The sequence below is a fragment of the Melanotaenia boesemani genome, chromosome 17 (genome assembly GCF_017639745.1).
Source record: "Melanotaenia boesemani isolate fMelBoe1 chromosome 17, fMelBoe1.pri, whole genome shotgun sequence".
NCBI classification, from domain to species: domain Eukaryota; kingdom Metazoa; phylum Chordata; class Actinopteri; order Atheriniformes; family Melanotaeniidae; genus Melanotaenia; species Melanotaenia boesemani.
In genome coordinates this window covers 19,838,862-19,862,821 of record NC_055698.1, presented here as the reverse complement: position 1 = coordinate 19,862,821, position 23,960 = coordinate 19,838,862, and the positions used below count along the sequence as shown (strand labels likewise).

The following is a 23,960-nucleotide window of genomic DNA, read 5'->3' as shown; positions in this document are numbered from 1 at the left end:
TGGATTAAGAGTTCATTAAAAAAGGTAAACAGTATGACAGAATTATAGCTGATGTGAAGGATATAAAGAGGTAAACTTTGAAGTTTTTAAGTGGGATTTAGAACAACCATTGCATTTGCACAATTATAAGGATTACAAATGCAATTACCAGTGATTCTGTTGTTAGCAAAAGCAGAAGATGTTTTCTAAATTAATGAACTACAGAATCACATGCAGCTTTGATAACAGTACAGTTATAACTGCAGTTTTTAAATGGAGACAATAGAATGACTTCTAACTTCTGGCTATAACCATCCTTAGAGCTGTAAGATTATATTAGCAACAGAGCATTTGGAAATTTGGTCACATTTATGAGCAACATGATGGACAGAGTTGAGCGTAAACATTTGTCTGAAAACACAGCTGAAGTTATTTTACTCATTCTCCAAACATTTTTGTATCCAGATTTAAGAGAAGAACAGCAATTTGAACAGATAAAAGTCATAAAATAAACTTGCCACTCTGACAATGGCTCTGTTTATGACAGTTCAGCAACTCTTGTGTAAAATGTATGTCAATATTTTCAGTTCAGTTTTCAATTTTTCTTCTTTATCCTTTGCTAAAGTTCAGCTCAAACCTACAGCTAACTACAATATGTTTTAGTAGGAGCAGTTGTACTTCTGAACCTCCTTCTCTTACAACATTAACTCAAATTATTTCTAATTAGATACTTGCCTGCAGAATATGGTTTGATCTGTTCTGTGTTAAGTCTTTGCACGTCACTAGAAGCTTCATGTAAACTTTGCATGTGGAGGCCCATGGTTTCCTCTGCGGCTGCTGTGGTCTTCAGGACGTCCACCAGCACCTGGCTAAGCTTCTTGTTGGCTTTACGCAGCAGATTTCTAAAAACAAGAGAAGATATATAGCTTGTTCCAAGAACTCTGCAGAATAGTATCTGAATTGTTACTCAAACAACAAATGCCATACACAGGAAATGCCGGCATAACTGATCTCATTATAAATAAAAAATATGTGTAAAGTGGTACCTTTCAGCATCTTTATCAAAAGACTCTCCATCATCCTGCAATGCCCTTCTCAGTCCTCCAGCATGTGTAGTGCCCCCTTTCTCAACTTGTCCCTCGCCATTATCGCTCGTCTTTAAGGCCTGAACAGGCAGCAGAGAGAAAACAGACAGCAGCCCTGTCATTGCAAAGTTTCAGCTAAATCAACACACTTCTGAAAGCTCAACAACGTTGGGCAGCTTGGCTGTGTGCATAAGCATTAGTAAAAGTGAATTCAAATAAGGCACATGAGTGTACACAGAAACACTGCCCCTTCACAAGCACGCATACACACACAAACACAAAGACACACTTTAACTCCACTGGAGCTGTGAGAAACAGTAGTATCTTTGTGCTGCTATGGCAACAGGTGCACCTGAGGCAGAGACAAGCGTGGTAGGTGGCGCCATCTGCTGGAAACAATGTAATAAAAATAAACTTTATCCCTGCAACAAAACGCTCTAATAAACTGTGCTTAAACTGCACAAGTCTAAATCAAATACTTTTTTTTTTCCATCTTCCCCCCACAAATACTGCATCTCTCCATTTTATAATCTTCCTTTGTGGTCAATTATATAAATTATTTAGTATAACACCAGTAAAACAGTAATGGATTTTTAGACATAATTAAAAAGCTTTTGTTAAAACTGATTTTTTGTAAAAATTCATATAAGGATGTTTAAGTTTATCTTCATTTATATGACTGTATGCTTTTAACATTTTGTAACCAATAGCTTAACATGTTGATTACCTTACACAACATTTAACCTTTATAAAACTGGATAAACAGGTTATATTAGGTAGCCTTAGACTAAAACCCTACATGTTCCATCTTAAAATACATCCAATGGCACATTGTAGTCCTATGAAACTAAAAGCTTTATACTGCCAATTTCACACAAAAACTCCTTCATCTACAGGCCTTTTTCCCCCAGTTCCACTAAATACATCTTAATCTATCTGGTCTAAAGCTGTTTATGAAGGCTCAGAAACAAAAAACATTTGAGTTAAGAGTCATGGAAGAAAGGAACAAGGAACAGAGATGCTTTTGTCATCATTACAACTAATTAAAACTTGCTGGACTGCTTTTTCAAAATGAAGTTATTAGTGATACTGGAAAAATATCTCATCTCACAAAGAACACTGAAAGTGACAGCCATGGCTCTCATGCAGTCTAAGCTTAATGATGCAATAAATGGTTTGTGAAAACTAAGCAGGCTTAGCTCTTCAAAGGAGGAAATGTTTGGAAGAAAAAAGTAATACACACAAGAAAGCTAAGGCATGCAGAGCAGATGATGATGAAATGGGGGGGGGGGGGGAGACATTTTAAAATATTAATTTTTTATATAAATGGATAAACAAGCAATTCCCATGACACTGACAAACCAGTCGTGATTATTCAAAGATCAGCTAAACCATGACAGTAAATACATTTTGCAAGTAAAATGATGGTCAGAAGTTCAGTGTAAAGTGAAAAGTAGACCACAATAAGGGGATGAGCATCATCTTTCTCAGAGGTATGTGCATTGTTAGTCCTAAATTACATCCATCTGTAGATCAGCTTGCAGAGAGAGCATGGCTCAAAAAGTTAACATGAAAGTATGTGAGCCACATTATTAAAGAGGTACTGTATTAAACAAATATGTAAATTCAAATCAATTCACAATTAATGAGTAAAAGACATCAATCTTAGTTAATCTGATCCAGTTAATGCATGCCTGCATTGCGACACTGTATCTAAAAATTAATGACAGCAGCAATTACTTCTGTTGGGCAGAAATAATGAATTTGTGCATGTAGCTGAAAGTCGAGCGTGAAGCAACAGCTCAGGTATGACAGCTCAGAAAGAAACACTGACCTGCTCAGGTCCTGATTCAGTTTTCTGCAGCTCTTCCTTCAACTTTCTAATCTCAGCATTCTTCTCCTGTAACTCCCTTTCTAGTCTGTCTCTCTCCATGTCCTCCAGCCAGGCGCCTGCAGTGGGGGAAGCCCTTGGAGTCTGCTCCTCAGTATCTCTGTCCTCTGCCTCGTCCTCATCCCACTGAGTCTGCATGGAAGTGCTCGTCTGGCAGGCACGTTTGGTGATTCGAGCCAGCTCGGTCTGCTGTGCAAATTCCACGGACATCTGAACTATGGCCTGCCAGAAAACAGAGAGCCAAAGACATTTTCATAAGGATTCTGTTTGATGAAAGATACAATGGAAATTAAAGAGTGAGGATCACATCTTCACTATATGTGGTTCCACTTCTCCGTTTGTGAGCCTCCGTTCATTCAGTGTTTGTTCACTGAAAGAGCAGTTCCTCAGAAACCAAATAAAGATCTTTATATGTGTTGTCTTCTCCCTCTTACAGTCTATAACTCAGAATCTGGTCATGCAAGACTAAGAAAAATATACTTATATTTCAGCTGTTTTTTTTTTTATATATATAACTGCTTTTTAGACATACACAGCCACATACCTTGGCCACTTCCAACTCCACTCTCTCACGGTGTTGCTTCTCCTCCACAAGGATCTGCCCAGCTGCCCTGAGGCTCTCAGTGGACCTTCCAGTGCCAACAAATCCGTTGAGATCCTGCTCTCTCTCCCCTCTGTTTTCCCGTTGTTCCTGTCTTTCGCACTCCAGCTCCTTTTCTTCCCTCAGTCTCCTCAGCTCATTACTGTGCTGCTCTTTGAGAGCAGCCACTTCTTGGACGTACTTTTGGTAGAGAGCTTTCCTCAGTGCCTGCAGCTGTGCTGTCAGGCCAGAAGACCTGGCAGACCTGCGTGACTCTTCGCCTCCCTCTGACGCCTCCTTCTCACTCAGGTCCTGATTAGAGTGTAATAAAAGCAGAAAAGTACAAGTTAACAAAAGTAATATGCTGAATAACAGCAGCTGATGTGTATAAAAGTGAAGCAGAATGTCAACATATAGAGAAAAATGGGTCCTGTTCCTGAAATAAATAGATCTTCTTCATTGGAGCCAAACTCCACCTACTCCTTCACAACAGATAAATATACAGTTTTGTTCTTACCTCCTCTCAGCGACAAGAACATACCCAAGTGTCTTGTATCACATTTCAGCAACATTTTCAACTAACCCAGTACCAGTCTGTCTTTGTAAACGCCTGTCATTCCCATTTCCTCATCAATCATTTTAATGATACTTGCTTCAAGCTCAACAATCCAAATCAAAACATATATGTAAAAAATCTGCCAATCCTCTACTCTTCTGTCCTCCTCTGATCACTGCCAGTGGATGCGAGAGGCTCAAAAAATGAGCTGTGGAGTTTTAAGCTTGGGGTGGAGTGAAACTGGGAAAGAGGGGATAGAAGTTAGAAAAACGAGTGTGAGAGACAGCTTAAATGGAGCGCAGTTCATTCACGCAAGACAGAATCCTCCTTTCATGCAGCCACCAAGACTAAAGTATGTCCGCTTGGTTAAAACAGTGTTATGTAACGTCCAATCCTTTTAATCGTGAGATATAGGTCCACTTATGATGCTGCCCTGGAGTTTCAGTAGGCAGGGGATTTAGGCCACGTTTTAGCCTAAAGGCTGCAACCGCACCCACCCATCCACCCTTACTGTCAAAGCATCTTAATGCATGTGCACGTTTCAGCTCATAGTAGGGTATGATGCATGTGACACAGAAGACTTATAGGACTGTAAAATGTGGCAGCCAAACCTTTAGCTCCTCTCTGTGCTCCTCCATCCTCTCAGAGCTGGACTCTGGAGCACTGGACAGGCTAAAAGACAAGACACAACAACAGCATTAGTTGTCCTCAAACTAAATCGGAATTAAAACTTTACTCTATTTTTTTAAGATTATGTAAATAGATACAACTTTATAAGACAATATTAAAATGACTAAAAATAAAGAAAAAACTGTACTGATGTCACAAGCAGGGTTGCATCTTATTATGCTAATTATCCATTCATTGTTTTTGATTATTTACTTCATTAACTTGTTTATCATTTGTCTGAACACAATGAACAACGAGATATAATAATTTCCTTGGGAGCAAAGTCTCATCTTGCGTTTTATTGTTTGACCATGACCAAAATTAAAATACATTCACTGTTTTAATTCAGACAGCAGCAAATAAAAATCAAGGTTTGGGGTTTGAGTTTGAACATGAATCAAAAACTGACAGGATACTCTGAGAAGTTGAGGAGTCATTTTATTACAAAGGATCATTAAGTTTGTTCTTTCAGCTCTTGATATTAACTTGTAACATTAACCAAAATTAAATCTTATCCAACAGGACAAAATACAAAGCGAAATGCCTGCCAGCATGGCTCATTGTGCCATGGTCATAAATGTTTACCTGAATTACCTTTCTGAATGCCTTCTAGCATCAAATCTCAACCAGAATAAACACCTCAGTGTTTATTAGGCATTGCTCTCCAACTTAAAATGAGGAAATATATTTTCTAAAGCATGAATATTGGGTTTTCCATTCATTTAACACATGTATCCACACAGAATCATGCAAAAGTTCCTGTGTGCCCTGACACTTAACTAAAACAAGTATTAAATAAGTTTAAGTATTTTTGTCTAATGGGTCTCATCCATACTGTTTTCACCACACCATTTTTGGGCCCCACTCTTATTAGGAAGCCATCTGGAGAGGCTGAAGAGCTACTTTTACAGGTTAGTGTGCTAACAAAAGGCACGAATAGCACTAGTGAATATTTCATTAAAGCTTTATCACCTGAACTGGGTCAGGTAGCTGCCATGTGCTGCAGTGCAAGGGATGTGCACACCAGCCTCTGAAGTTATTTTTATTACAGTCAATCACGTATCTAAGTCAGCTCAGACTATTCTCCCAACACACACAGTGTCAGTCAATTCAGTACAACCAGTAAAAGAAGCACCTCGGATGTTGAATGCTAAATGTTTATGAAACCACAGTTGGTGAAATGAATGCAGCAATACTAAAAGCTTACAAATGTTAAATAAATGTATAATTCTAAAAGACTTTAAAAGTATTCCTCTCCTAGGGTTCTGCCAGAAAAAAACAAAGCTGAATTCATACAAAACCAAAATCGTTCAGGAATGAACAGAAATATTGAGAATGTGCGTCACCTGTAGGTCTCAGCGCCTGTAACCTCCTGCAGGCGCTGTTGCAGCATGAAGAGCTCAGTAGCGTATCGCTCCTCTGTCTCAGTGGCCTGCTGCTGGTAGTGAGCTCGGAGACGCTCCATCTCTTGCCTGTGACTTTTCTCCAACTGCCGCTGCTTCTCTTGAGCCTCTGCCTTCAGCTTCTGTAGCTCCATCAAAGGGGGCGCAGATGCACCAGAAAGCTCCTCCAGATCTAACAAATACAGGGATTAAAACTAAAAATGCTGAGCAGAATGACATCTGAGAAAAAAATCAATAGGATGAAAGTTTATCCTTTGTTCTGGGAAGATGCTGCAGATGTAAAAGATTGTATCCATTTATGCAAACGTATAGACATTTTTAAGTGTGCAAGTATGCTGTGAGTAAAAATCTTATTTAAGTAACAGTGGCAGGAAACAACAAACAGGTTTATTTTAGTGTTCAAACAAGAAACTCCAAAGGTTATTACGCAACATAGCAGTTTAAAGTGTGTGACACGAAATATGTATTATAGCAGTAAAATAGGGACCTAAGTTTGCAAAAACTTAAAAGATGTATCTGCAAAAAATAAAAAAGAATAAGACAAACTCCATCTGTGTGTGTTGTAATCTGGTAACCTTGATTTTAGCTCTTCATTAGAGGCAACCAGATTTACCTCTGCTTGAGGAGGGGCTTAATGTGGCAGACTGCATGCGCAAATCAGAGATTTCCTTCTCGCTGGTATTCTTCAGTTCATCATAGGCCATCTGCAGTTCGGTTATCTGGGAGTCCAAAAGATTAGTCAGGGTTCTTCTGTTTACACTTTGATCCTCTCTCTTCCTAAAACAAACTGAGTCCATACTCCTTCTACATGGCAACTGCATCACTTTCATTGACAATATGTTCACAACAAACTGAATATATTGCTTTATTTTATGATGCAGTAAAATTCATGCAGACTACTAATAGACTATACCAATCAGCTACTTTTGAGTTTCTCTGCTGATAAAACCTATGGTAATTAAAGAGATGAGGGTTGGCCCGAAACATTCGTACAGTATTGTACTACTACATATCCAAAGTGGTGCCTGATAATAACATGTAATGAGAAATTGGAGAACAGAAAAAATCTATAGATCTGTACATTTTTACCTTATTCCTATCAGCTCTCAGCAGTGCCTGGAGCTGAGAAAGTCGATGATGTTCTTGCTCAATTCCTTCCTTCAACCGCTGAAGATTTCTGTAAACCTCTAAAAGAAAACAGTTTTTTTTAACTATATCAGAATATGCTAAATGTGAATGGGTTTGTGCTAAATAATTAAAAAAAAAAATTAGAGCTAATTTCCAGGGTGACTTTCATGAGTAAAGATGATTTATTACTTATACTTCTGTGATGCAGTCTTAACAAAAAGTACCTCTGGCCTCCAGGACAATGGAGGTAGTTTCACTAGTTGCTGGTTTTTCCTCTGAAATTAGCGATGAGCTATCTGCATCAAGACTTTCCAAAAACTCTTCACCAAAAATCTTCTGAAAAGACTGAAAACAGAACAGATAAGTTAACATGTTACAGTGATATTATTTTAACCTGCTCAGAAAAAGATATGTTTTCATGTAATAGGTACCAGAATGATCTCACTGCATTCTTCTGACACAGCTTCTATTGCGTTCTGGTATCTGAAGACACTCCGTTGTTGTTCTGAGAAGATAATTAATGACATGACATTATACAAATACTCTTTAACAACAAAGAAAAAAAACAGCATGATGTGTCAAATTATGTCAATCCTATTCTGCTTCAAGCATCGCTGGATGTGTGCTGATGCACAGTAATTTTCTGCCTGTTAACTTCAAATAAAATAAGACAAAATTCATACTTCTGTTTACATGTTACAAAGCTTACTCCAATTAATGATTCATACTCACTTTTCACTGAACTATTGCAACGTTTGCACACATCCAAAGTCTTAATTATATTGATATTCCTCAAAACAGCCTATTCCAGTTTCTCCATCACCCCAAAAGTGTTTTTCTTTGTTTCCTTTTCATAAAAATGAGCCCAAAACAAGCTGTGTTCTCAAAATACAATAAGTTGATGAGCCAAGATGATGCCTTTTAGAAGCAGCAGTGTGTTGTAAGATGTGAAGAAAATTCTTATATGATGCAACATTGCGATTGAGAGTGTGTCTTAGTGCAGTCTATAACAAATACCTAAATTTTTATTTACAACTTACAGGACAGTCTCTTTTTCATTCAAGAGTCTTTTTCTTAATTAGGTTAATATCAAAACATTGCTGTGGGTTCAAACATAGCCAATGATAGATCAAAAACATCTCATAGTATCACAGCTTTCACACAAAAACAGAAACAGACATTTTCCAAGCTACATGTCTGCTCACCTGGCTCACCTGGGTGGCCTTTCTGGTCCTGGAGTTTCTTCTCCAGAGAGCGTGTACGGGCACTTGTCTCCTCCTGCAGGAGCTCAAGCTGGGCAGCGTGAATCTGAGACAGGCTGATGCGCTGAGCCTCCATCTGCAGCTTGCACTCACCCTTAACATAAGAAGAAGAATCAGTTGTTCAGCATGAACTCTTCCACAAGAAAACATGTCCTTCCATACACATTTATGGTTAGAATTTCTATCAGTTACTTCTGGGTGGCAGTGGTAAGAAATACAATTACTTCTACATTATACTGGAGCAGTATTAAAATGTATTTCACTTATAAATTACCACAAATAAAATTGTGCAGCATAGCTCATCCATTTACTAATTAGAGGAGAGAAATGATTAAATAAGATAACTCCATCAATCCTATTTATACATTATAGCCATGGTACAAGCAATCTGTGTTTATGATGAGAGCTTGGCCATTATCACGTCTGTAACAGAGGGAAACGCACACTGTAAAGCTTCTTTCTCTAATTATACATAATGCATTAGCACAAATTTGTTAGGGTTGCACAACAAAATTGAGAATCTGTTACCTCTGATGTTAGATGTTTTACATTGTACTCTACATCTTTAAAAGGTTCTATTAAAAATGCTTTGTTAAGATACAATCACTCCATTTGCAAAACATCTGACAGCAGTGAAGAGGCTCCTTTCAAACATGCAACTACTCAGATGTTGATGCTTAAAACATGCAGATGAGAAACAGTCAGGCTGAACAAACAGACGGCAGCTGTGCTATGAGGTGCCGCCACGATACACAACAATAAATAATACAATTAATTCTAGGCTTAAAATCAAGGCAGAAAACTCCTTCTAAAGAAAATTTTACAAAAACTTCAAACTTCATATAGCTCCATGTAGTGGAATCATGTAAAAACCACTTTAAAAAATAGAGATTTTTTTACAAATCAAGACCTGATGCAACATATTTCATGTTTTGATGGCTCTTAAGGGATTTAGCAGCATGTAAGAAAACTAAAGGAACAACAGTTTTCTTCCATGTGATTTGTGTGTGGACAAGAGAAAGGTATGTCTATTATAAAACTCATTTATAATCAGTATGGCTTTCCCAATGCAGCTTGAAAACAACACAAATAAATCATATTTACAAAGCACACAATGCTAAATTAGATTTTTTTTCTCCATGCCAATTAACCAAGAGGTTTCCAAGGTTTATTAATGCATCGTTTTATAGAGTTCAGCAGCTGCTTGGAAATTTCCTTCACTTCAGTAGCTGCCTCAGGGAGCTATAGAGCATCTCTTGCTGCACCCTGACATGAGGGCCCATTTCACTTTGAAAAGATTTCTTTTTTTATTTTGCATTTAATTTAATGTCAAACCATTTCCTCTGTATTTCTTCCACAGAACTCCTCTTTATTACATTTCTTTTACTGAACTATTTTGAGTCCTTTAATGTTAGTACTAATGATTTTGACTTGCAGGTCTCAATCTTTAAAAACAGGTCAACAGTCTTAGAATTTTAAGCATGTTAACTAGCTTTATGAGCACATCTCTATACCAAATATGTAATCTGAGCAGGAGGAATTTAGTAATGCACAACTCTTTTTTTATACACGACATTTGTCCTTTGTTTTTAGCAAACATCAAAAAAAAAGATGTAAAGTAAGAAAGTTTGAAGCTGTTTGAACACATATTTATCGACCTTTAAACCACACTGAATATTGTATCAAAGCGAGTGAAAAACAAAGAACAGGATGTGAGCTTAAGTGACATTTACATGCTCAGCGGTCTCTCCTTCCACTTCTGATCTCTGATGCACGACACGATCCGAGTGGCTGTCCGTCCCATGACTGCTCACCTAAATGAGCAAGCAAAACAAAAACATTTTAAAACTACAGTACAAAAAATTTCCATAATATTTCCCTACAAATGCAGACAAATAACACATTGATGAACAGTAATATGCACTGTTATGGATCACTTCCTGAGAGGGAGCACAGAGTAACTCTCAATTGGCTTAATTTCTTATTCTTTTTTTGTTTTAAATTCATTCAAAATTATCTACATTCTACAGAAGTTATTCTGAATTTTGCCCATTTAACCTTTACTTCACTTCTGTTTTACCCATCAAGCACTTTGTTGAAGCTTTAAAAAAAGTTTGTAATATTAGCAAAAACATACCCAAATTCATAAAAGTGGAATACATCGAAGTTGAATTCCTTTTGAACAGAATATCATATAAACATCTAACAAAACTTAACCTGACGATGCCACCAAAAGTGAAAAGCATTTTTTGGAACTGAAAATAAGATCTAACAAGAGTAGTTTTCCAACCCAGGAGGTGACAAAAGCAAAATGAAGCACAGATGTGAAATGGTAGACAAACACTGTACACCATCTTTTGTATTTGTGTATTTGTGACACAGCTGGAAGTGACACAGACACAAAGTGACTGGGTTAAAATGGCTTCTCACCTTAAACCCTTCACTCCCTGCAGGATGGAAAGAAACTAGAATGTACATATTTCAACACAATGGCAGCGATTCAAAGCTATCAGAAGACTGCTTCTCTTTCTGTTCTCAGCTATCTTAAAACCAACATTACATGCAGCTTCATGATGAGCAGCTTCAAAAGAAAGCAGATTATAAATACTGTATAATGCCTTTTGTAATGCAGAAATGGGCAGAATGTTGCATGTAGCCTTCAATTTTACATGCACTTTACTGTGAGCCCTTTCATATTTTTATTGCCACAAGACCCTGACTGTAAAAACTTAAAAATGTATGCAATACGCTTGTATGTTTAAAACACAGCAGTCTAACACTGCCTGTTAAATGCTACCTTTCAAAGCAAACCTGCAGTCTCTCAGGCAATTTGCAATCAAGACAGTTTCTCACAAGAGAAAAAAAAATACTCAGCTCTCAAATGCTTCAGTCATATTCAGTATCACAGTCTGATCTGGTTATGAATTCAGTCCAGAGATCTCTAATAAAGCTGCTAAAATATCAAATACCCCTGCATTAACTGTGAAAGTGATGGATGTATTTTGAACTACGCTTTCCTTTGACATGCACAGTTTTTGAAAATCCCTTTAATCTTTCATTCAAACATGTCATTTAATCAGACTTAAAAGAGCAAAGAAATGGCAGCTGGACTGCTTTAGTGAAGTGCGGTGCAGTAGATACATCTGAACGCTTACCGCTTTGTTGATGTAGTCTCTGCCTCCGTCTCCCTGGTACCCGTCAGTGGAGTCCTTCTTACCAACCCTCTCTTGTGAACATGACATAACCTGGCTCTGCATCTGAGGCTGCATCTCCTCTGCACCACTTTTAGTCCTCGCTTCCTCCAACACTGCCTGCTCTTCCTCCTCCCTTTGTTTTTCCTCTCTGCTGTCAGAAAGAGCAGTGCCCACTTTGCGCTCCTGCTTCGACCTCTGCCGTCTCTTGCGCCTGCTTGACCCTGAGGCTGTGGGCTTGTGCGGAGAAGATCGTCCTTCAACAGGTCCCTCCCCCGAGGAGTGCACCGCTGCTGGAGATGGAGTATGTGAAAGCCTGTGGAGCTCCAGTGTTTGCCGGATGTTGTCTCTCTCTGTTTCAGCTGCAGGTAAGAGGGACTGAAGAGCCTTTATCTCCTCTTGCAGAGATTGAATCTGAAGTTGATGATCCTCCAAAGAATAAACTGGCTCACCAGCTTGTTCTCCTTCCTGGAGCTTAGCTTTTTTCTGGGCACCTTTCCCTCTCATTTGCTCTCTCATAATCTCCTGCTTCTTTTCAAGCTCCTTTCCCAGACTTGTGTTTTGAGCAATGACCTTTGCGTTTTCTTGTTGTACTTTCATGAGCTCTTTTTCCAGCTCCCCCACTTTGTTCTCTGTAAACATAAATTGCTCTGTAACTTCAGAGAGCCTTTCAACCAGGCTCTTCTTCTCACTCAAAGTAATATTGAGTTTCTCCAGTAGTTCTGTAGAATCCTTTTCCATCACAGATTTTCCATTTGTTCTAGCCTCCGCCATTTTGATATCTCTGTTGCTCTCCTCAAGCTCACGAATCTGTGACTGAAGGATGGCAATTTTCGCCTCAAACTCAAGTGTCTCCCTCAACGTCCTCTCTTCCAGCTGCGTTTTTGCCTCAATGAGACACGTATACTCTTCCTTGAGCTCCTGATAGTTCACCTCAAAATTCTTTTCTGCAAAAGAGAAAGTAGTCCTCTGCTTTTCAACTTCTTCCTGAAGCTCAGCTACTTGTAGCTGGATTTGACTGTTTTCTGCTGTGAGAGTTTCCATTTTCATATTATTGCGTTCCAACTCTTTTCTCAAAGTGTTATTAGATCCAACAAGATTTTCCTTTTCTAGGTCATTCTCTTTCTGTTTGCAGTCCCAATAGTGTTCTCTTTCTTTTATCTGATCTTCAAGCGCCCCTGTCTTTTTCTGTAACATCTGAATTTCATTCTGCATTCTTCCTCGTTCTTCTGCTCCCTTGCGAAGTTCCTCCAGCTCCACCTTAAGTTCTTGGAGCTGCTGCACAAGCTTCTCCGCTTTAGAGTCGTGCAAAGCCAGTTTCAAATCTTCTTTGAGCCCTAGAATTTGGTGCAAAAGTTCATCTCGCTCTACTCCAAAACTTGCGTTCTCTTTTTGTAACAGATGTAGTTCTTCTGCATAACTTATACGCAGCTCATCCAAAGCCTTCTCGTGTCTGATAGCTGCTTCATTAAGAAGGTTCTCTGTGTTCAGGAAGCTCTCCCTTTGCAGCTCTTCCCTAAGAAGGGTGAGCTCTTCCTCGTGGCTGAACAGAAGCTCAGTCCTTAGTCTGTCCAGCTCCGCTTCCTGCGATTCTGCCATGCGATCTAGCACAGCATCTTTCTCCCTTTCCAGCATCTCCAACTTGATCTTGTAATTGGTTATTTCAGATTCATGTTTTGCTTCTGCTTCTTGTGCAGCTTCCTGAGCAGCAGACAGCTCACTCCTCAGATTGTCAATTGTCTCCTGGAGTTGCTGCAGTTCACCCTGCTTACTTTCCTGAGAGAATAGTCTTTTGGAGACCTGCTCCACTTTTTCTTTAGCTGAATGGAGATCTTGAAGAAGATCCTCAACCTTGACCTGTAGGTTAAACTTCTCTTGGAGGACTTGACTCAACTCATGTTTGGCTTCATCCTGCATTGCTTGAGACTGCTCTAAAGTCTCCTGAAGCTCCCTGATCTTAGCATGAAATGTTTCCACCTCTGCCATGCTGCCAGTGGAACTTTGGGACAGCTGAACTCTTAGAAGCTCTATCTCAGCATGATGTTGCTCAGTCATTTGCTTAACTCTTGCTGCGTGCTGCTGATTAAGCTCCTGCTTCATCTGGACTATCTGCTGGCCATACATCTCATCTAGCTCTCCCCTGAGAAGTTCAAGCTTCCTCACAGTGTCTTCCTGCATTTTTTGGATAATGTCACTCTCAGACATGCTGCCCTGGTGACATCTCTTCTGCAGCTCTTCCACTGTGCCCATGAGCTGCATGATTTCATTAGATGACATTCGCTCTTTCTGTCTGGAAGCAGCAAGTTCAGCCTTACAGTTTTCTAACTCTATTTGCCCTTTCTCCAATTGCAATTTACAACTCTCCATTTCACTTTTATGACTTAGTAATTCAGATTTCGTGCTTTCCAGTGCATCCATACACATTTCTAGCTCAGATTCCTTTGCAGCCATTCGTTCTTGGAGGTCATGCAGGCGTTTCTCAGAGGTCTCCAGCTCATCTTCAAGCTGGGTAAGGGAACAGTCACGCTCTGAAATGACCCTCTCTTGCTCTGCTATGATGAGGGCTTTATTATCTGAGTGGTGTATAATGTTCTCATCTGTAGTCTTTTCTGTATTCGTAAGTTCCTCTCTGAGTAGAGTCAATGACCGCTCATGTTCTGTGATTATTGCAGTTTGCTCGGAAATTAACCGATTCCTCTCTTTTAGCATTTGTGCATGAGACTCTTCTGCTGTTCTTAACTCTGTTAGCGACTGCTTCTGATTCAAAATGATCTTTTCTTGTTCTGCAATCAGCAAGTCCTTCTCACTTATCCTTTGGGTAAATGAATCCTCTGATCTTCTCCCTGACTACAAATACATTTAAGTTTAAATACTTGAGCAACATCCATAGCAAACTGCACAAGCAAGTAAAAGTAACAGAAAAAAATGAGTGGAAATATACAATGAACAAAGAAAGGCAACTTCTCACCATCTCCATCTCGCTGAGTTTGTCCTGGAGCTGGCTGATGTGCTCCAGCTGTTCACTGCTACTCTCCTGATGTTTTCTGACCTCGACATTCATCTCCTCCAGCTGCTGCTGGTACTGAACGAGCTGCTGTCTGGCCTGCAGAAGATCAGCTGCAGTGCTGCTGTGGCTGGTGTTTCTCAGCGTTTCTCCTGCCTGAAGCTGTGATTAGCAGTCAGACAAGAAGGTAGTAAGAGTGAAAATTATTTATTTATTTTCGGGTCATCTATAAACAATTCGATATACAGAACAATGAATGGGTTAAAAGGTATGGTTTACTGTAGATTAATAAATCCTTTCCCACCTGCTGGAACTGAATATGCAGTTTTTGACTTTGTTCTGTCAGGGCCAAAAATTCTTTCATGATCTCGTCTTTTTCCTCACGAGCCTGCTGAAGGTTAGATGTGAGCTGGGTGATGATGCCATCTCGTTGCTTCAGAGCTGCTTCAAAGTCCTGCAGCTAAAAATTTTAAATGAAATTACTTTCTCTGTACACAGCTAAAACAACTTCTGGGATGGGCGTGAGGACAAAGATTTTTCTGGTAAGTAAAGAAAACATAAATGAAGAAATTAACTGTCTTTTTTTAATTACTTATTAAAAATAAAGCCTATTTATAGCATTTTTATTGTGATAATTGGAGAAATAAATACCCACCCAATACATTTTCCTCAAATGATGGCCTAAACTACAATAGTTACTGTGTAAAAACTTCTAAAGGATGACACATTCAAATAAGAAGAACAATCATTTACCTGCTGTACTCCTTCTGTACCAAAGGCAGACCTGATTTCTTCAAGCTCTTGATTCAGCTCCTCTGCTTGGGTCTTAGTAGCTAGTGCATCCTCCATATCATGTATTGGATTTCCCTTGGTCACCTGTTGCAGGGGCTCCTCCTCCTCCTGAGCAGGTAAATATGGGTAAGTACCGACACAGCACTTACTTACACTAACATAAGTGATTTAAGATGAAGCTTTAGCAACAAAGTCCAAACTTAGTCACCACCAAAGAGAAACAGCTTTTAAGTTCGACGAGCCACATGACAGAGTGTGCAGTAAATGTTAATGCTGCTGATCTCTACGTTGAAGGTTCATAAGGTGCAGACATAGGAATTAATAGCCTGAAAATTATTTAAACTTTGAAACACAAACATCAAAGCTATAGATTTAGCAAACACTGATTATTACAAAAGTGCAGGACAGGAAAAATTAGCAAGAAAAAGAGAAATATTGATGACATTTCTTGCATAGTAATCTTCAGTTTAGAAAAAAAAACACACAAAAAGAGTTATTTTTCCCAACATAACCCAGAACAACTTATTTTTTTTCTTTAAAAGATTCAATTTCACAACCTTTTATTTCCCCCTTTTCCCTTGGATAACAAATATTCTGCTTGAGTCTTAAAAACTGTTTGAATACTGTTAACTGAAAAACATTTCTGAGTTCAATCTATCCATCTCAATTTTACTGATCAGCATCTCCAGTTTCTGTCTCCTCTGAATATCAGCCCATTGAATTTTAAGAGAACAGTTCACTGTGTAAAAACTCCTTGTCCTCTCTCCTTTAAGCATTCACTATTCTCTAACCATCCACGCTACCTCTCTCTCTGTTCTCCTGCAGCTTTCACAGATAATTTTCACCTCCGCAATGTCACAAAGCCCTGTTCAATTCTAAATGTCTCAGCAATTTGGGCTTTAAAGTTGGCCATTTATGAAGAAATACATTTTATCCTTTTTCACACAGAACAGTTTTAAGTACCTAACATATGTATGAGTATAGCAAAGTAAGAGCAGCATAAAACATGTAGTTAGTGGAAATCTTGCAGATGTTAAGCAAGTCCAGCAGCAGGTGGGTTTGTTAGCCAAGCCATAGCAAAGCTATAAGAACTGCTTGATCGGATTACTGTACCCAGATAAAATCCTTTGAAGACATCATTAGGTTCTCTGTCATCTCATCATGGCACCCATTTACCTGTTAATTTAAAGGCTCTAAGTTAAACATTAGGAACATGGAGCTGCAATGGAGAAGCCCAAATCATTTCAGAAATCATCTTTGAACAGATTAACTTCAAAGAGTCTGATTAACAGCAGAGAATTTTCAAGTATCCTAAAATGTTGGCTTAAGAGCACAGACTGCATTTACATTTGAGTCATCTGCTTATCAATTTCAAACAGATAAAATATATATTATATAGCAACACTGAGTGTTTCTGGAAAAAAGCAAGGACAGGAAAAAGCATTTATCTACCTTACACAACCTCTCAGGGAACATAATGTTGCACCTTTCACAAGTGTATCTCAACAAATACAAATATATATATATATATATATATATATATATATATATATATATATATATATATATATATATATATATATATATATATATATATATATATATATATATATATATATACACACACATATATATCTTTTAAATAATGTGCCATATGTTTGACTGTCGTTCGACAACAGGATAAGGTGAGTAAGGTGCATCTATCAATCCTGAATAACACAGCTACTGATGCAACTGTGTAGCTGATGTAGCTCTGTCATTCGGGATTGTTGAATGATGACGATGACTTTGGTGATGAGACTATACAACTCACCTCGGAGGAATAATCTTCAGCAGTGGTAGAAATTTCACTCTCTGGCTGCAACAGAAAACAAAGGATTAAAAAACTGATGAAGTGCAAAAAAAACACAGGGAAACAAAGTTCTATTAGCCTTTTCATTTTAGCTGTAGCATATACCTGAATTTGCCATAGCAAGGTCAGCACAGTGTAACGCTGATAGCTGCAATCCCCAGTTTATGTCTGCAGGGTACTATAAAATCACAAACCCAGCTCAGAGTAAAATTATCCATCCTCCTCGTTTTCATCTCTACTAACAGATTCAAAGTGAGCTGAATGCAGCATCAACAGCTGAACATCAGTATAAAAACAAACTTGTAGACATCAGCATTTTACTTACATGGTCAAAGCCTAATAGAACTACAACAGACCACAGGAAAGGGCCAAAAGTGTTATGTAGGAGTTAATCTAGCAGCAAAAGAATTTCAATATGTTTCTGTCTCTTCTGTTACCTGCCGACTGGGTTTTACATAACTTTTGTGTTCCCATCTGTTTTTTAGCCTAAGCCAGCTGAATGCAGGGCATATATTGTGATTTTGCCACAAAGGGCATCGGTAACTGTCTGCAATAAGTATTTGACAACAAAATTCCCAGTAAAAGCATTTCCTGTCAGTTTTGTGTAAGCTAGACTGATCTTTCAGGTTAAGTAGTGGATGCTCCCTCATTTTGTAATGTGCTTCTGTGCTTACTAAGTGTAATTTATGCTGAAAATTTTCCATTTGCATGTATAACTACTCTCAAGTAAGGCATAGAACAGAAAACAGAGGGTGTCAAGTGACTCATTCAATCAGAGGCCATGATCACAGACATAAAAATGTCAAAGAAGGGCTCATTGTACTGTATCTATGTCTGAATGATATCAGACATTATGATATCAAGAATTTGTGCCAACTTGAAAACAAATATGAATAATATGTCTCCATTAAGCTTTTAGTAACTTGCAAATGTTGAAACATAAACACCATAACAACAAAGAGATTAAAATGAAAGATTATGGTGCAACAATTCAGTTCAGAAATGGGTTGGTAGTGCACGCATGGATATTGGTTATTACAAGTGAATATTGAATGTTACAAGTTCCTGCATTAGAACAAAACCAAATCAACACAAGCATCTGAATGATTATTAAAAATCATACGAATGGAAGCATTGATGCTATTGTATTTTCCTTCAGCTCTCTGAGAGCATTATCACCACAGACCAAGACCTTGTGACCAGAAAGTCTGGGACAAGGACAAAAACTGTTATGTGATAAATAAAACTGACAAGAAGAACCACACAATTTCATTCAAAGTGCTTAACTGATTAACTCAACAACTTAACACAATCCACCCTGTATGATTCAATTTCTCAAAAGCAGCATGATGCATTTTTTAGTGATGGAAAGCTGCTCACATCCAGGCAACACTAAATAACAGTTTCTCCAACAGTCTTGTGACAACGTGGATGTTTGTCCCTTGAAAGGGAAAAAAAAACTTGCTGTACAAGAGATGTTATGATGCACTCAGTCAACCTTTAGGTCTCCTGAAATGTGTTGCAAGGCCACAGATATTCATCACACAAAGCAACACGTCCAAGCGAGTTTAAAGGCAATTGTCTGTCTCCATGGCAGCCAAGTAGTTTTTTTTTGTGCATGTGTTACATCAAATGTACAGTGGGCTCATGAAAAGAGTGGCAGTCCAGGGCCAAGAAGAGAGACTACGAGGACTTGATCAAGGAAAAAATTGGTACAAGAGCCGTCAGATTTGCATTTTTAAATCATTTTAAAATTTTTTGCAGATTATTGCACGTGGATGATTATTAGTCAGAGATGCTCTGACTCCACCCTTTCAATATTTGTTAAATTTAGAAATCAACTGCAGGTTCACGTCATCTTTATTTATAAGGATTACAGACCAAATACAAACTGTATTTATAAATATATATTTTAAAATGTTAAACCATTGTTTGCATTTTTCGAATAACAAAATACAAGGCTTGCAACAGCTGCTGTAAAATGTGTAAATGTGAAATAGTCATAAAATGCCTTAATGTTCAATTTCATCATGACTTTGTTGGTTCCTATTGTGATGTATTATGCAAAAGAAGAATTACACAGATTAAACACTGGTCTCATCTCCAGCACCGCTGAAAACCTTTTGAATTTTCAATTAAGATACAACTGAGTACATTGAAAAGCAGAAACAGCTATGACAGCAGCACTGCAGCAACATTCAAGAGCAGCTCAATTTTTGTGCATGCTCTCTGTCTTCATTGACATCTGTGCTGCTTGCACTTAAAAAACAACAAACAAGCTCACATCCTGATTTGTTGTTTCAGTTTGTTCAGTAACACGATTAAATCTGATAAAGATGGGGAAATTTGCAGGTAATTTTGGGTGAAGTTTATTTTCAGACATTTATGTAGTGCTTTGTTGTTTATGTATTTTTTGTTTACTTATTTTTTGCTTATTCATTATTACTATTTCCTATGTTTAAGATGTCTGAATAAAGTGTTTTTCATCATTATCATCATCTACACTATGCTAGTCCTGGTGTATACATCAATAAATATACCCAAAAAATACCAGAGGCACACACGATTTAAAAGGACTAACTTAATCTTATTTGAACTATATATTTAGATTCGTAAGGTTTATAGAGGACAGGGAGGACAAGTTAATCTGTTTGTTTAGATAAAAGAAACAAAAACGTAGAAGTTTTTAACCAGCATTTAAACACAGCTGTAATTTGTGGATCTGTTTGGAGCTGAGATCAGAAAGTCTCACAACTCCACACACACATGTGGCCTGATCTGTGCATGACACAGTTCATGAAAACACATCTAATAATTTATAAATATTAAAAAGGCATAAATATTTCAATTTGTTTTTTATGCATATTAGGCTTTTTAAAAGTTGAAATCCTCAAATGATTCCCATCATCATCATGTACATTCCTGGAGACACTGGTTTGCTTAAGTTCAGCAGTGTTGCTTTAAAGACTGATACATAAAGGTTATGTAAAACATAAAATTATTATACAAGGTTACATTTCTGTGTGTACTGGGACGTGCATTTCCATCAGCACCCAAAACTGCAAACAAATTCTTATGAAGTTCTGTCAATCCCAATTTTCCAGTATGAGACAATTTTCCTCTTCATACAAACAGTGAGTGTTTATATAGACTTTGTCTACCAAAGAGAAATGACTGTTTCTTTTTAACTATGTCCTGCTCCGTGTTACTTTTACACCATTACCTTAATACATAAATTTAAAAAAAATCATCTAAATGTTTGATCCTGTTATATATTTATTTACCACACAAAATGTTATCGAATTATATCTTGATGTGTCAAATATTAAAGCAACTCTACATGAGTTTTTGACCTTACAATTCTCTGCTTCTGACTAGTTTTGATGGCACAGCGACATTCATCATGGACATTCTTGGGGCTGTCATTGCCCTGTAGCATCCCCAGGCTGAGATACTGCACTTCACAACTTTATGTTCCAGCCAGGAACATCATGTGACACAGGGACCGAATTAAACATTATTTTCAGGTGTGATACTGCCAATTCTCAATTCACATGCATGTGCATTTGTATTAGTGCACAGCAGCTCGGTAAAAAACAGGGTTACGGCCAAAAGTATTCTACTATGTGTGTGCAGCTGATACAAAAGGAATATGTCAGGTTATATTCTACTTTCTGTGAGAAAAATAAAACAAAAAAAATTCTGAAAATTGACTATTTTAGAAACTCCCCTTAAGGATACGGAGATCCTTAAGGATCTCGTCTGTCAGCTGTGTCTTTTACATAGACAATTTGATCTGTTTCCACGGCTCTTGCAGAAACGTCCCCTGACGCAACAATTGGAGCAGTACCACTGGAAACCACAAGGGCAGTATTGAGCAGTATAGCTGATTTGCAACCAGTGGAAGAAACAAGGAAGAAGAAGAATCTGCAACGTATATAATGGCTGTGCAGACCACCACCATCTGCTGCGCTGCCTAACTTTATATCTTTCTGAGAATCTACATCATGATTTCCTCCACTGTCACCATGTTTGCTGTTGTCTGAAACTGAGCAATGATGATGATGTTTAAAACAGATGTACCTAATTACATACATGAAGGGAAGATAAATGAGCCTCTAGTGTCTATGGCTAGTATTTTCAGAAGAGCTCATCTGCTTTTCAAGAGAGCTGAGCTCCCCTTAGCTCCCCTGTAATGTATGGCAGGTACATTTTGCTTTATGGCACCGTGTCACATGTAAAACATACACTAAGAAACAACACAGGTGTATCAGTTCAAACTTGAAATAATTAGTATTAAAAGGACTTGTGGTTACTGCGACCACGTGTAGTGCAGCCAGTACAGTAACTTTCTGATGACACTACACAGCCCACTTCTGTTACTTTAAATGAGGCAAAGGAAAGGTGCTTTTCTCCTTAGCACGATTTTAAAACATTACTTTAAACTAAGAACATAACAGTTTTGTGAAAATCTATTGACCGGTCTTTTAGTTTTAACTGACCTAAAACACAAGTACCACATCCATTGAGTTATTGTATGTTGCCTTCTTCAACATGCAAGTTCAACACTCTGAAGGATAAAAGAGAATTTTAATTTTCTCTCTTTTTTGTCTTTTTTTTTTTTTACAGCTGAAATTTCTGAATCCCTGCTCAGAGCTCTGAGTGGAACTGGTTGTCATGGTAGCAACATTGGGTTCATTAAACCCCAGGAAATAACAGACACAAAGTTCTTGTTCACACAGATCTGTGGTTATGAATGCCTTTTCCAAAAGCTCTTAATGTTACATGTTGGCAATCAGAAAAATAACTCACTAAAAAGCATTAGCATCACAACTTTAGAGGGTGTAGGAGGAGGATATGGAAATGGATTAAATCAGGTATAGCATCAAAGACAGATGAAGCACTTTCTGATGAAAGCTTGCATATAAAAAGGGATTCAGTAGTAGTCATAAAAGTCTTTTTTGGTCAGAATTGTTCAGTAAAGCAGCAAAAGCATTTGCTGTTTCAAAGCATTTAGAGTGTATTATTCATAACAGAGTAATCTCAGGGGGATGGATGATTAAATATATTATAGAGTGTCATCAAAGGATTAGTAGAAAATTGATTTCCAAGTTAAGTTATTATTTTATGAGTCATTCCATTGAAAAAGGACATACTTGATGCACGTGCAGTAAGAAAACATGTTTGCGTAGGCATTTGTGGATTTTCCTTTTACTGATATGCGGGTGTTTAAGACCTAACTCATTCGTTTTCTCAGTGACATCAAATTTAGCCTAAATCCCAACAACAAATATCCAAAACTGGACTCGATGCCAAAGTTTTATCATCCACTATATGATGAAAACATTTAAATATTTCCTGTATGAAATCTCTTGCAGCAGATTTAACAGATGTGTTTATCACCATAACTGATATGACACCCCACATTTAGGTAAATTTGATCCAAGCACCACTTTTCAGGGGCATGATGATGATGATGATGATGGCAGGTGCCTATGTTATATTTATGTCAAGATATAGTCCAAATCTAATAAAATTGCACGTGTACTTAGTGTATAAGTATATAGAATATGAGCATCTACCTCAATCTTATAGGTCTGCTCATGCTTCACAGTCTCTCCACTCCTCAGCGTCTTGGTGAAGGTAAACTCTGTTGTTGGTTGGTCTCTATTTCGTCCCTCTGATTCATCTTGTCCTCCACCTGAGACATCCTCTCCTCCCACAGACTGATCCTGCCCGACCTCCACTCTTTCTTGTGAATCACCCTCCGACTCATCAGCTGGCTTCTTTTTCTTCTTCTTTTTCTGTTTCTTCTGGGAGTCTGTGTAAGCTTTCCTTTGCCGGTACTCAGCCAGCTGGAGAGAGAAGAAAGTAACAAGCGGAGTTAAAGCCAAAAATGAAACTTCTGGCTACAGAAGGTGAACATTAAAAAGCTTTTGCAAACCCAAACAGCAAATCAGTTTTAACATGTCTAAAGTTCTAGTTGCAGCTTTAATTAGGCTCTTCATCTGACCCGTATGTTTAACTGCTACGTCAAGATCCACCCCGTTGGCTCCTCACTCAGGATCTCATTAATTTCTGTGACACAGACTTAATACAACTAATAAAAAAGGAAAAAACAACACATGAACTTACTCTGAACTGACACAGTTTGGCGATATTTAAGCGAAACATTTTATGCTCCAAATAGGCACCCTGCGTGCTTCGAATGAATCTTCCATATGACTCAACACATGCCTCTTGCTGTGCAAGGTGCTAATCCTGTCTAAAGGGATTGCTTTTTCAAACAAATGTATGTCAGTGATCTGTGAAAACATTTAAATCATCTTTTTCAGTAGGTTATTGTTTATATTTTATTGAACATTTTAAAAAAAAGTCAGGTTGTCTCATAATTTGTTTAAAAATGGATAATATAAATAGATTTGTGGCGTGGCAGAGCACATGAGCCAGCTAGAGAAGGCCACTCCCATTGGGTGAGCATCTTTGCCATCTATAGGTGTGCTCAGCATTCAATGTTAAGGTGTGCAACGTTTCTACAAATAGCATCCGCATAAAAGTGACAGTACAT

At 38.0% G+C, this 23,960-nt stretch overlaps 1 protein-coding gene across 6 annotated transcripts in view; it reads right to left on the bottom strand.

Annotated features, from left to right (window-relative positions):
- Positions 1 to 23,960, bottom strand: part of akap9 (A kinase (PRKA) anchor protein 9) — a 69,346-nt gene that overhangs the window by 35,598 nt on the left and 9,788 nt on the right. For 4 of the 6 annotated variants that reach the window (XM_041967050.1, XM_041967052.1, XM_041967054.1 and 1 more), the window contains exons 2-20: positions 22,975 to 23,247; positions 17,354 to 17,398; positions 16,654 to 16,716; positions 15,502 to 15,648; positions 15,053 to 15,208; positions 14,713 to 14,910; positions 11,709 to 14,591; positions 10,287 to 10,367; positions 8,497 to 8,647; positions 7,723 to 7,796; positions 7,516 to 7,636; positions 7,253 to 7,350; positions 6,777 to 6,882; positions 6,107 to 6,335; positions 4,703 to 4,763; positions 3,500 to 3,847; positions 2,899 to 3,177; positions 1,026 to 1,144; positions 715 to 881 (exon numbers count right to left, since the gene is read on the bottom strand). In XM_041967050.1, the coding sequence (XP_041822984.1) occupies positions 715 to 881; positions 1,026 to 1,144; positions 2,899 to 3,177; positions 3,500 to 3,847; positions 4,703 to 4,763; positions 6,107 to 6,335; positions 6,777 to 6,882; positions 7,253 to 7,350; positions 7,516 to 7,636; positions 7,723 to 7,796; positions 8,497 to 8,647; positions 10,287 to 10,367; positions 11,709 to 14,591; positions 14,713 to 14,910; positions 15,053 to 15,208; positions 15,502 to 15,648; positions 16,654 to 16,716; positions 17,354 to 17,398; positions 22,975 to 23,247 (5,599 nt within the window). The remainder of the gene's footprint in view (positions 1 to 714; positions 882 to 1,025; positions 1,145 to 2,898; positions 3,178 to 3,499; positions 3,848 to 4,702; positions 4,764 to 6,106; positions 6,336 to 6,776; positions 6,883 to 7,252; positions 7,351 to 7,515; positions 7,637 to 7,722; positions 7,797 to 8,496; positions 8,648 to 10,286; positions 10,368 to 11,708; positions 14,592 to 14,712; positions 14,911 to 15,052; positions 15,209 to 15,501; positions 15,649 to 16,653; positions 16,717 to 17,353; positions 17,399 to 22,974; positions 23,248 to 23,960) is intronic. The other 2 variants (XM_041967051.1, XM_041967055.1) reach the window with 1 other exon arrangement.